The 13,916-nt window shown below is 36.8% G+C and overlaps 1 protein-coding gene across 1 annotated transcript in view; it reads left to right on the forward strand.

Annotated features, from left to right (window-relative positions):
- Positions 1 to 12,312, forward strand: part of LOC126814147 (E3 ubiquitin-protein ligase UBR5) — a 30,685-nt gene extending 18,373 nt beyond the window's left edge. The window contains exons 18-27 of the mRNA XM_056099860.1: positions 236 to 419; positions 1,265 to 1,334; positions 2,866 to 3,134; positions 4,261 to 4,388; positions 5,005 to 5,223; positions 6,665 to 6,893; positions 7,580 to 7,705; positions 8,688 to 8,832; positions 9,628 to 9,713; positions 10,767 to 12,312. Of these exons, the coding sequence (XP_055955835.1) occupies positions 236 to 419; positions 1,265 to 1,334; positions 2,866 to 3,134; positions 4,261 to 4,388; positions 5,005 to 5,223; positions 6,665 to 6,893; positions 7,580 to 7,705; positions 8,688 to 8,832; positions 9,628 to 9,713; positions 10,767 to 10,979 (1,669 nt within the window). The 3' untranslated portion in view covers positions 10,980 to 12,312. The remainder of the gene's footprint in view (positions 1 to 235; positions 420 to 1,264; positions 1,335 to 2,865; positions 3,135 to 4,260; positions 4,389 to 5,004; positions 5,224 to 6,664; positions 6,894 to 7,579; positions 7,706 to 8,687; positions 8,833 to 9,627; positions 9,714 to 10,766) is intronic.
- The last annotated feature ends 1,604 nt before the right edge of the window (positions 12,313 to 13,916 follow it).

Genomic DNA, 13,916 nt, shown 5'->3' on the forward strand with positions numbered 1-13,916 from the left:
AGGTAATTATGATCGACCATTGCTTCAAAAGATCCCTACTGTTCTGTTCTTTAGTTGACAAGACTAGATTGTCAAAACTGTCTCTTGATTTAATCTATAGGAGCTACAATTATATCCTTTGGCCATCGGGCCAAAATATCCCTACTTTTCTGTTCTTAAGTAGACTAGATTATCCGGTTATGGACTAGATTATCAAAGGTGTCTCTTTTATCTTTTTGTTTGCTTTCTTTTAATTGAAGGTGGAAAGAGACCGAGTAAGTCTACTAACAACAACGTTTAAACAACTAAACACACACTTTAATCGGCGTACCAACACAACAGGACCACCTATAGCTGTACATAGAGTTAAAGTTACATTTAAAGATGAACCCGGTGAGGGGAGCGGAGTGGCTAGAAGTTTCTTTACAGCTGTGGCTAATGTAAGTAATAACAATAAGATAACATGTTTAGTTTAGGAGCCTTTCTTCATTAGCCAAAGTGGCCCGAATGGTTAATGCCTGCGCGTTGCATCATAAGGTCTGTCATTGAGTCAAATGGTGTGGTTTCAATTCTCCGCTTGTACCTGACAAGGAGTAGGGAGTAGGGTTGCCTGTCCAACCTCGTGGGTTTTCTACAGGACCGGTTCCCTCCAAGGGTTAAAGGCCCCTACGCGAAAGCAAATTATTAATAAAATTGAACTATATATTAGTCCCGAAATGGCCTAGATTGTGTCAAGTGGATGTCAAACCCCAGTGAATTTATTACTATTATGTAACATACTAAGAACCTAACTACATTTTTTGGGCACCAACCACCACCGCCCCCCCCAGTCAAAGATTTCCCCGAACGCCTATGGCCAAGCTGGATCGGTGAGTATGTCACTAGCTTGATAGCCAGGAGGTCCTTGGTTCAATCCCATGTTGGCTGAGAAAGTGCCCTAGTTTTGCAGGACGGATGGCCTGGCACCAAACAGTGTCTAGTCATTCAGATGGAGCTATAAACCAAATTCCAATGCACGGTTGGCAGTTTGTATTCAATGAATTTCATTTCATTTCATCTGTAAACATCCGAGCATATGGGAATTAGGATAGTTTGGGATAGGTGGCTGTCAATGAACCCACTATTTGCTAATTTGATAATTGTAAGACTAGTGATATAATTAATGATCGTTTTCTGGGATAGGTGGCTGTCAATGAACCCACTATTTGCTAATTTGATAATTGTAAGACTAGTGATATAATTAATGATCGTTTTCTGAGATCTTGTTCATTTTTTTTTATTACAGGCGATTTTATCACCAGAGAAACTACCCCCATTAGATGGTGTGATGGTTGGAGGCAAGAGTATACAATATAGTATGTACATATTGAGAGCTTTTAAAAACACAGTTTATGCTGTAGTTTTAATTTAAATGTATTTTATTGCAAATAATTTACATAGGAATCAGGATATTTTATAGAAATTATGAACCATCTACCCACCAAAAATGAGATAATTCATAGGGGAATGGTGTAGCTTAAGTCAATGTAAGAATTTACCGATGTTAAAACTGTTAGGGAGGTTATTGGGGGATTTTTCTAGAACTTGTTATTGGAGATCATTTTTTGCCACACATTAAAGAGGCATTATGGGGGATTAGATAAAGAGTTGACAGTTCTTGCTATAATAGTTAAAAATTAGATAATGTATATAGAATATGCCTAAAATTTCAGTCAGATTGCTAAACTCTGAACCAAGATATTAGCTTTTGAATTTTAGTCTAGCCTTGATCATCATTACTAAAGTCGGTACAATAAAAAAAAAACAAAGTCTTGATTATCTATTTTTACGTTTAATTATTTTGCTAGCGATCGCATCGAGAGTTTGGGGGATCACGTGGCTAAGTGGGTAAGACGCTAGCTCGCTAGCCTGGAGGTCGGGTGTTCGATCCCTGCATTGGCCGAGAAAGTTCATCCAGATTTTCCGGCGTGGTTCTCCCTTGTCAGTGATGCAGGACGGAGGGGCTGACAAGGAAAGCTGTCTAGTCGTTCGGATTGGACGAAAAACTGAGGTCCCGTGTACACATTGGCGTGCACGTAAAAGATCCCTTGGCAGTTGGAATTCGATATAAGAGTAGGCCGTAGTGCCGCTGCCCGGGCAAAATTTCCCTCATAGCACACTGTATGGCGTATGCCCGTCTTCATTAGCCCAGGTTAGGAGCAGAACAGTAGGACGTTAAACCCCATTTCATTTCATTTCATTTCATTGCATCGAGAGTTGATTATGGTCTGGAAAAGTTAAATAATGTCTAACTAATAATTTAGATAACATTGCATGCCTAAAGAAAGACCTGCAAGAGGCAGATTTAGCTCTGCATAATGTATGTTTAAGTGCCTTTTATTCAAAATAGCTAAAATGGTTGAACTGTGTTTTGTATTTATGATTCTAATTATCTTTTCTGTATAACTGTAACATATAGAGAGGGTTCTGTTAGATGGGATGCATACCATGCCTTGCAACTAACAATCAATACTTCGGTTGTGTTAAACCAAATAGATCTTTATCAATGGCTGATGCAAACATGTTATGTTGATCAACAATTTCAAGATGATGACCATCAAACATTTTAAATTCATATGAAATCAGGAGCCACAGTGGCTCAGTGAGTAAGGCAGTAACCAGAACATCCCATATTAGATCCAGGTGTTGGCTGAGAAAGGTCCTCATAGTTTTCCAGTTTGGTTCCACTTATCAGTGGTTGTTCGGTTGGATCTAAAATGGATGTCCTCTGATCCCTTGACGTTTGTCCAGGCAAAATTTCCCACACTGCATCACGTATGTGCATCTTTATTACCCCCAGAAAAGTAAGACTTTGATTTTTTTCACGATAATTCTATTTCTCAACAGATTTAATTCAACGGTTACGATCACGAGAGAGGGAAAGAGAACGAGAAAGGATGCGAATATCATCGATGCAGAGACAGAGAAGTCGTGATCGGGAACCAAGGCGAACCCTATCCCACGATGCTCCACCATTCTACATGCCTTCAGACGGAGGTTCAGGATCAAACACACCCAATCCCAGCGAACCTACAACTGAAGGTGGCGACACCATAGCCCAGTATAGAGGACAACTCGGTGAAAGGTTATATCCCAAAGTTCGAAATATACAGCCAGTAAGTTGTTAGATTTATTTTCTTTCATCTCTACCTCCAGGGGTGTTAGATGGCCGAATGGTTAGGACCAGTGCGCTGTATCAAAAGGTCTGTCATTGAGTCAACTGGCGTGGTTTCGATTCCCCGGTTGTACATGACAAGGAATAGGGTCATCTTTCCAACTTCGTGGGTTTTCTCCCGGCCCTCTGGTTTCCTTCCACTGCTAAAGACCCCTAACACAAGTGAATCATTGAAATAAAATTAAACCATATCTTATCCCCAATATGACCTAGTTCGTTATCTCCAAATATTCATTGATATCAGTCCTTTTATTGCTAGGGAGGTTGGATGGCCGAATGGTTAGTATGTGCGCACTGTATCATAAGGTCTGTCATTGAGTCAACTGACGTGGTTTCGATTCCATGGTTGTTTTCTCCAGGTCCTCCGGGTTCCTCCCTCTGAAATAAAATTAAAAATCATATGTTATGACCTAGTTTGTGTCGAGTGGAGGTTAAACCCCATTTCTCTCTCCTCTCATTGCTGATAACAGGCCCAGAGTTTACAAAACATTCTCAGACTTAAGTTAAGAATTTACTCAACTTTCAATCATAGTTAATGAGAAATATCTTTGATCCAGAAACACAAAACATAGTTTCTTATTGATGTATTTGATACATTAAAACAACAAAAGTTTTATAAAGGGCTATATTTTAGTTAAAATAAGGCGAACAACTTTGAGTAAATTCTTAACTTAAGTCGGAGAATGCTATGTGAACTTGGGGCCTATTGTTGTATGTGTAGAACCTCAACATTAAATGTTGTTCTTTTTGAATAGAACTGATTTATTCGGGTGAAAGACTTCTGGAAATACTTATCTTAGTCCAGTCCATCTATCTAAAGCTCTGATATTTTGTCAAATAAATACAAACTTCCAGCTTCCCAGTGTGGTTCCAAAATCCCATGTTGTCTATACTTAACAAATTACAGTGGTAAATGATCGGTGCTCATACCATTTAAATGAGTTAATTAAGTTATCTGGTGATTTCCAAACTGCTCATCATTTTGATTTAAGTTTTCATTTTCAAGATTGTTACTGTCTGTGTGGTTGAGACAAACTGTTTAATTGTTGGGGTTTTTTTTCTTTCAGACCATGGCACCAAAGATAACAGGAATGTTGTTAGAGTTATCTCCCGCTCAACTGTTACTATTATTAGCATCAGAAGATTCGTTACGTCAACGTGTTGATGAAGCTGTTGATATAATTATGTCGAGAAGGTAAGAATTGAATTAGTTACTATCTTTAGTATTTATCTACGATTTATGTCGATGATCATCACAAAATTGCAGGCACTAAATTGAATTATTTTGACTGTTCCGTGAATGTATTGATTATGTTTATATACAAGCATTTTAAAAAAGATAAATCTGTGCCAGACAAAATGACGGGCACCTGAGGGATTGTGTCTGATAAAGCTTGAAATTAAATGAAATGTGTTTAACGTCCTACTGTTCTGCTCCGACTGGGCTAATGAAGACGGACATACCCCATGCAGTGTACTATGAGGGAAATTTTGCCCGGACACGGCACTATGGCCTACTCTTATTTCGAATTCCAACTGTCAAGGGTTCTTTTACATACATGCCAATGTGTACACGAAACCTTGTTTTTCCATCCTGTCCAAATGACTATACGTTGACCTTTGACAGGCCCTCTGGGTAACCACGCTGGAAAATCCAGATGAACTTTCTAGGCCAACACAGGTATTGAACACGGGACATCCAGGTTAGTGAGCCAACGTCTTACTCACTGAGCCAGCAAAGCTTGAATTAGTGCCCGACAGGTGCTTTATTATATCACTTTATGCACTGATTGACTTTCTATATTTAACAGAGAAATGAGTGCCGAGTCATTATTAGATTTAGATATATTCAACCTGTCATCTGATAAAAAGAAGTCAGGATCGTCAGATCGTAAAAGTGATTTAGATGAAGAGGAAGAAATAGATGACAGTGCTGCCCTGTTCTGGCAGCCCGGAAAACGGGGCTATTACTCACCGAGAGCCGGTAAAAATACACCAGAAAGAATTAATGCTTACAGAAATGTTGGACGGTAAGTAAATTAACACGCATTATTTAAAGATACATTAGTTAAGGGTTTAATAAAGAATTGGCCATTCTTGCTGTAATAATTCAAAAATAGATGATAAAAAAAGAAAATATTGAAAATTTCAGTCAAATTACTTTATTCTGAATGGAGTTGTCACTGTTGGAAGTTTGGATTAGAAATAGGCATCAACTGTGTCCGCACCGTCTACGAGAATGGCTGATCGTTTGATTGACAGACGATAACTCCCACCCACCTATTCTCGATTATCAAGTAACATTCTCAATGGCTGTGGTACCCTCGCTTGGTAGGCCTTTCAAGACCAGTTTCCGTTAGTGACGTAAGTGACTAACAGTAAACGTTAGCTTGGTCGGCTATTTCTTGATTTAATTTTAAATGTACAACTGTTTAAATAGAAGCTGTATCCAAGCCATCCGAGGGTCTACAGAGTTTATTGTGATCTTGTCATGTAAATAAAGGTCTAATTAAAGGACAATATTGGTGTCAGTCACTATAAAATATGTTATAGAGCTTGTTAAATACATCCCAAATATAATTTTAACACAGAGATCATTGCTACGATAGCTGAGTAACAAGCACGTGAAGAAACGGGAAGTGCCGTCAAACATGACAAACACAAGTTGTCCTTCTATATAACAGACTGAAGTAACGAGCGGTAACAGACAAACGATCGAATTTCATTTCACTGATAATTCAGTTGAAGATGAAAAGTTGTTACATGAGACGATGAGAGGATATCTGACAATTCAAAAAAAAAATTGGATGTCAGTAGATAAAAAATAACGAACAAATTAGAAAAAGTCTGTGCATTACCATGTTTTTATTAAGAACAGAATGAATAAAAACGGGGGAATGCACGGGATTTTTCGATTTTTCTCGTGTCCCTTATCTAGTGACAGCCAATTCTATTTTTGAATTGTGAGATACCCTCTCACCGTCCCATATGATAACTTTTCAACTTCAACGGAATTATCAGTGAAATGAAATTCAATCGTTTGTCTGTTACCGCTCGTTACTTCAGTCTGTTATATAGAAGGACAACTCGTGTTTGTCATGTTTGACGTCACTTCCCGTTTCTTCACGTGCTTGTTACTCAGCTATCGTAGCAATGATCTCTGTGTTAAAATTATATTTGGGATGTATTTAACAAGCTCTATCACATATTTTATAATGACTGACACCAATATTGTCCTTTAATATTTTCTATAACATCTGAAGCCTAAATAAAGACTTGCAGTAGGCAGATTTAGCTCTTGCATAATATATGTTTAAAACTAAGTGTATTTGAACATATATTTAATCAACTTCTGTTCATATTTGCGGTAAAAAACATGAAAAATTGGTAATAGCAACCATGTGTAGAAATGGAAAAAAATAACATCTGATTGTTTTAATTGACTAATATAATTGTTATTGTCTTTTACAGGATAATTGGTCTATGTTTACTACAGAATGAAATCTGTCCACTATTCTTTAATCGTCATGTATTGAAATATATATTAGGACGTAAAATAGCCTGGCATGATCTCGCATTCTTTGACTCGGTCACCTATGAAAGTCTGAGAACGCTGGTTGAAGATGGTGAAACTAAAGACTCATCTCTAATATTCGCTGCTTTAGATTTAAATTTCTGTGTTGAACTGTGTCCAGCTGAGGTATGTATATTGTTTTAATGTTCTGACAAAAAGCATTGGCCGAGAAAGTTCATCAGGATTTTCCAACATGGTTTCCCCTTGTCATGGATTTGCTTCCTTGCTTGTACGTGACAAGGAGTAGGGTCGTCTGACATTTGTTTTCTCTGGGTCCTCCGGTTTCCTCCCACAGCTAAAGACCACTATGTGCAAGCGACTTATTGAAATAAAATTAAACCATATGTTAATCCCAAAATGGCCTAGTTTGTATCGAGTGGACGTGAAACCCCATTTCTCTCTGTCTCCCTATAAGCTGTGATTCGACAGACTTTACAGAATCGTATATTGGTATGAAAACACACGCCTATCAATATATTAAACAGTAGGCATGGTTCTAAAGAACCTGTTATTTATTAAATTTGTATCATGGATTGATCATACCCCGTTTTATAGATAGAACCTGTAATTTATTATATTTCGGTATCATGGATTGATCATACCCTGTGTTATAGATAGAACCTGTAATTTATTATATTTCGGTATCATGGATTGATCATACCCCGTGTTATAGATAGAACCTGTTATTTATTATATTTCAGTATCATGGATTGATTATACCCCGTGTTATAAATAGAACCTTTAATTTGTTAGATTTCAGTATCATGGATTGATCATACCCTGTGTTATAGATAGAACCTGTTATATTTCAGGGAGGAGAACAAGTAGAACTTGTACCAGGGGGAGCTGATATTGAGGTTAATGCCCAGAATGTTCATGATTATGTTAGAAAATATGCTGAATATAGAATGGTTAAAGTTACAGAGAAATCTCTTAAAGTAAGTATTTGTGTATAAATAATGAAATAACTTGAAATAGTCCCTTATAAACCATCTTCTAAAGAATGCTTGATCTCACTTTAACTCTGTACATATTGGGGGGTTGGATGGCCGAATGGTTAGCACGTGCGTGCTGTATCATACGGCCTGTCATTGAGTCAACTGGCGTGATTTCGAATCCCCGGTTGTACGTGACAAGGAGTAGGGTCGTCTGTCCAACCTCGTGGGTTTTCTCCGGGTCCTCCGGTTTCCTCCCACTGCTAAAGACCCCTACGCGCAAGCAAATTATTGAAATAAAATTAAACCATATGTTAGTCCCAAAATGACTTAGTTTGTGTCAAGTGGATGTTAAACCCCATTTCTCTCTCCGTACATCTTGTCAAGGCTTTCACGTAATATCCTGGATATTTCAGCACTAAATTTGAGTGGGTATTCACCCAGCTTGAGAGCCTATCAGTTTCCTCGATCATCGCGAATGCCAAGTCTCGCACTTTCCAGCTAAAATGTCTACCTGTGATAATTAAGTTGCAAAGTTCAAGGTTCATTCAATGTCAAGGTTTCAGTGGAGACCGCTATATTTGATTTGAGTGTGTTAGTGTCACAACTTCTGATTTGACAATACTGTTCGAGTGTCTGCAGTAAAGGGAGAAAACGTAGCTATAAGTTCGGGAATTCGAAAGTAATCTAGCATCGTCCAGATGTTGCAAAACTCTCAGTCGGAACATATTAACCAGAAGCATCAGTGAAAGAGGGCAAGTTCACAACAGCAATTTAAATAAAAGTGCAAAACGTTCAGTAGCTTTTACTCTCCTTTTGTTAATTTCTTTATTGTATTTGCTAGACTTGCATTTTCAACCATTTGCTTGACAAGTGTATCATGGTTAAAACATTATGTAATGTTATAATAGAATTTTGAATTGAAATAGCTATTTGTATATAGCAGAGTATAAAGATTAAACATTTGTCTCTATTTGTATTTCAGAGTTTAAAGAGTGGTGTATTTGATGTTTTACCATCCAATGCTCTGGAAGGTTTAACAGCAGAAGATTTACGTCTGTTATTAAATGGTGTTGGTAATATCAATGTCCAGACACTCATCAGCTATACATCATTCAATGATGAGAGTGGTAAGATTAATTTACTGTCCTCTTCATTGAGTATGATGCTGGCTCACTAAGTTGAAATTGCCAGGTTCTATACCGGTGTTGCCCGAGAAATTTCCTCAAGATATTCTGATGTCCGTGCCTGGCAAGGTACCACTTCTAGTTGTACGGATGGTACGGGAAATTGAGGTGTACACATTGGCGTGCACCTAAAATAACCCTTGACAGTTGGAATTCAATTGCTGTCTGGGCAAAACTTTCCTCATAGCACACTGTGGTGTATATGCTTGTCTTCATTAGCCCAGTTGGTGCAGAACAGTCGGACATTAAACTCATTTCATTCATATCTTTGCCCTTTTTTCACAAATGAGTAGGGTCGTCTTCCCAACCTTGTGTGGTTTTTCTGGGTCCTCCGGTTTCCTCCTACTGCTAAAGACCCATATGGACAAGTGAATTATTGAAATAGAATTGAACCATATGTTAGTCCCAAAATAATCATCGAAATGAATCAACTAGCATTCTAATTATGACTAGTAAAATAAGCATTTGATATAACCACTACCGCTTTGAAGATTTTGCCCTTTGGTAAAAAATGATTTTCAAACTGATGTTAATTAACCAAATAATTTTTCGGGGATTGGTCCAGGCTTGTAGTGGTTGACGTTCATATTAATTAAGTGATTTGAATGAAATTTATGTTTAATTGTATATTATTACAGGAGAAAAGGGATTGGTCCAGGCTTGTAGTGGTTGACGTTCATATTAATTAAGTGATTTGTTATTTGAATGAAATTTATGTTTAATTGTATATTATTACAGGAGAAAATGGTGAGAGGGTACAGAGATTTAAACGGTGGTTCTGGTCAGTTGTAGAAAAAATGAACAACCGAGAAAGACAAGACATGGTACGTATCTTATTAAATACTCTTTAAAAAAAGTAGGGGATATTGAAATGCAAATACCTATGCAGGTTGTGATATGATAAATAGTCATGGACACTTGACATGCTTTGAGAGTATGTTCACAGATAAAGAACTTACCGCCCCAACAGAACCACTGAGCTTCATGTGCGACACGCAATAGCGCCATACACATGGGAGGTGTTCATTGTCAAATTTGACGCTTCAAGGAAGGGTTGATGAAAACTGCCGCTTGCTGGTTTATCCTATCCATGTTTGCTTTCCTATCGGTTCTCGCATAAGATTTACTGTTTAGTGTATCTTTGCTTTAGTGTGTTACGTTTAATTTGATCGGAAGACGTGTTCATTGACGTCAACGTCAACTGACAACTCTGCAACAATTGGCTGTGGCACTGCAAGAGGAGTGGGTCAGATTGCCCCAAATCGTGATTGGACGGTTGATAAGGAGCATGCCATGACGAATTGCTGAATGTCTGAGGATTGGTGGAGCATTTACTCATTATTAAGACAAAAATCAAAAACGTCCATTTTCACTTTTGACGGTGTATCTCTTTGCGAGTGAAATGGGGCCGTCAGATAAGCCGCCCATATGAACTGTTTATGTTCATGTGTAGGCAATTGGCCTGTTATTAACATACACTGGTTACCTTTAATAAAAACAGCAGTGCATTTCAGCAGTTTTGTATTGTTTCTGAATATCCCCTACTTTTTTTGAAGAGTATATAACACAGACAGCTGTTTTTTTTGAGTGGTTGATTCCAGATAAAAATGTCTCATGTTCAAATCCTGCTGTGGAATAAGAACTCTCACAATTTTGATGTCTGTCAAGCGCGGACAATACTCTAAGCAGAATTATCATATTGTGTCTCGTAGTGAGGATTTTGTAAAAATTTGCAATTTTTCTCGAATCGAATCCTTCCCATTACATTAAGACTGCAAAGTGGATGAGTTTTGTGCTTTAGATGTCATATTGTAGAGCATGAGATTCTTCCTTTCAGTAATGTGAAATAATCATTATGGTACTGGTTGTTATTTCAGGTATATTTTTGGACATCCAGTCCTGCGTTACCTGCTAGTGAAGAGGGATTTCAGCCTATGCCAAGTATTACTATACGACCAGCTGATGACGAGCATCTACCAACAGCCAATACATGCATATCTCGTCTCTATATTCCTCTGTATTCATCTAAGACAGTTCTACGGGCCAAATTGTTATTAGCCATTAAGACTAAGGCCTTTGGTTTCGTGTGATCGAAAAGATCTTAATATGTGAATATATTATCGACAACATCTATTTTCCAACTAGCTAGAATATCTGTGATCATTAATTAAGACTCGCTGTGAATGGAGTATCATATGATGGATTTTGGATTGATGTGAAAGGACATTTTAATAAATCATTGTTTAGGTTTCTTTGGTTTTAAGAACTTCAGACAAATAATGTTGGTTTTTAAAACCATATGTTTTCTGTAATACTTACATGTGACATATAAAAGTAGTTGGTTGAATTGTATATTAATAACTAATTGATTCAGAAGGACAATTTTTTAGGATTAGCAAGTGAAATATACATTTCATGGACGTTTTAGTAAACTGTGAATGAAAAGAGGAAATTGAAACAGAGGAAACGTTAGCAGTATTGACAGTTTTTAAACAGATGTTTGAAAGATTGGGGCATTTAGTATGATATCCGTCTGTGAACCGAAAATTACTAGCTTGTTACAGGACTTTACAGAGTCCTTCAATTCCAAGCCTTGCTTTTTATATATGTTACAGTTGATATTTAAATTAGAAAATCTAATCCAAGAGAAAAAAGATGAACTGTTCTGTTACAGGGAAAAAAAGATATATTGAATTGTATATTTTAAGTACATTGCTTGAGTTTGTAATTTTTGTCATGTGACATGCACATTAACTGACCGGTAGATTTCTCTTTAAGATATTTTAATGCTAGTCAGCCATTCACTGGCAAAAACTCAAAACAAGTGCTATTTGAGTAAGTTTTATTAGGCAAAGTATAAAGTGAATTCATTGCTCTGAAAATGGTGTTAGTTTCAAACTTGGGATTTTCAAATTCTGATGACAGATTTTAAATGATTTATAAGTTGTAAATAAACAAAAACAACTTCAGAAACATTTATTAATTGAAACTATTAAAAGGTATATGAATCGTTGATTCATCAATTCATTAAAGGGTGTATTCAGCTTGTGTGATTGTTGCTTTACACAAATAATTTGTTTAAATTTATATCAGGACAGTGGACACCCTCCGCATGACTTGAACATTGTAAAGCAGTATGTTTGTAACAAAGTAAATTCTAGAAGACAATAAATAGTTTATATTTCTTTAATTCTTAAAGAAAGACATACTTTCTCCAATATTTTAATTGGTTGAGGGTTTTTTCAATGGGCATTCAGACATTGTCTAAGAATTTTGGACCATAAAAATGGGGATTTATAATTAAAATAATTGAAGATGATTGTGAATTGGATATATTGTGAAGTTATTTGTATAATATATTATTGTGGGTACATGTAACAACCTGTAATTGTGTACAAGATGAGAATAAAAAATGAACATTAATTACAATTTAAGTTTCTAGAAAGTTCTGGCCCCCAAGTTCACAAAGCATTCATTATCAGACTTAAAGGAGCTAAATCGCTAATATTTTAATCTAGAAATTGACACAAATGGGTCGCAACACATATAATAATGTAATGTGAATGTATACAAACTGATTTACATTCAATCGTTTTTGTTTTTACTGCGATTTCTAATCAGTTATGTTTGGCGAAATACGCCAGAAGTATCAATAGAATGGCAATCTCTAGCGTCTGGTTATTCCACTCTATACCGATAGTACTTATTGCGCATGCTCTCCAGATAAGAATATGGCGTCCCCGATTGACATGACTTGTGGAATATATCTAGCCTCTTTCTACGAGTCCCTTGTTAAAAATGTGCAAAGTTTTGTGTTTCTGGATCAAAGATATTTCTCATAAACAGTGATTGAAAGTTGAGTAAATTCTTGACTTAAGTCTGAGAATGCTTTGTGAACTCTGGGCCTGGACAATTGAAGATTACACCAGAAATATTATAAGTCTGAAAAGGGTAGATCAGTTGGGTTGAAACAAACTTTTGCCACCAACAAGTACAATCACTGAATGAATCATAGACACAAGAACTGCAATTGTAGTGTTATTGTATTTCGTACCAGATCATCTTGTGAACCTACCCATTGAGCACATTATCGGCAACAATTTAGGAATGACAGCAGAAGTTTCTGCAAGATAGGTGCCAAAGCTCTAGACATCAGATCAAAACCATGGACATATTTGAACCATGGATGAGATCTGGATTCATCACCTTCAACGAGAATTCGAAATTCAGTCTAACCAATGGAAGGATGATGTAATGTCAGCTGTGAAATATATTTTTATGTTGGCTCAAGAAACTCTTCCTGACATCCAGGCAATGCAACATGTACACCTTGAAAGGGGACTATGTAGAAAAAAATGGAAATCATTGACTTTGTACAGGTATTTCACAGATAGGCTTATAACTTTCCAGCAAGCCCTCGTACATGTTTGTGGGGGGGAAAAAGGCAAGTTTTACATTTTGGAACTATTAGTAATATTCATGGATAGTTTTGAATGGCTCATTCATATTTTTTAGATTTTAATATTTGATATAATTTAATATTGTGTTTCATAGGACTGAGTGGTACCCAGCTTGTGGTTGATCCATCATTTTGTTTCACCCATTAACCCTCCAAATGGGCAAGGGGTATTACATAGTCCAAAAGGCATCCTAATAAGTTTCCTTGAATTGAAAACTCTAGTTTTGGTTTTAGGCTGTCTTGATCCCTCTAAAGAAAAGATGCATGAAATATCTATTAACTTGGAGCGTCCATTAATATTGCTGAAGTCTTGCGAAACTAGGATTTGTTTTGTTTTGGTCTACAATATACATGTACATCCACTTGCAGCGTGGTCCACTGTCTTGACCTCTGTGATAGACATCGAAAGGGAACTGGACAAGACAAAAGGAACAAAACATGAACACAGCGTAGACATATCATTTACAATTGGATCCCTTAAAAGCCACTGATCCAATTCCCAATTTCAGGTAAATAAAGTTAGTCCCCCGTGTGTGTATCCCCTGAAATAGAATTTTGTCAAAGAACC

Source organism: Patella vulgata, chromosome 1, assembly GCF_932274485.2.
Source record: "Patella vulgata chromosome 1, xgPatVulg1.2, whole genome shotgun sequence".
NCBI classification, from domain to species: Eukaryota; Metazoa; Mollusca; class Gastropoda; family Patellidae; genus Patella; species Patella vulgata.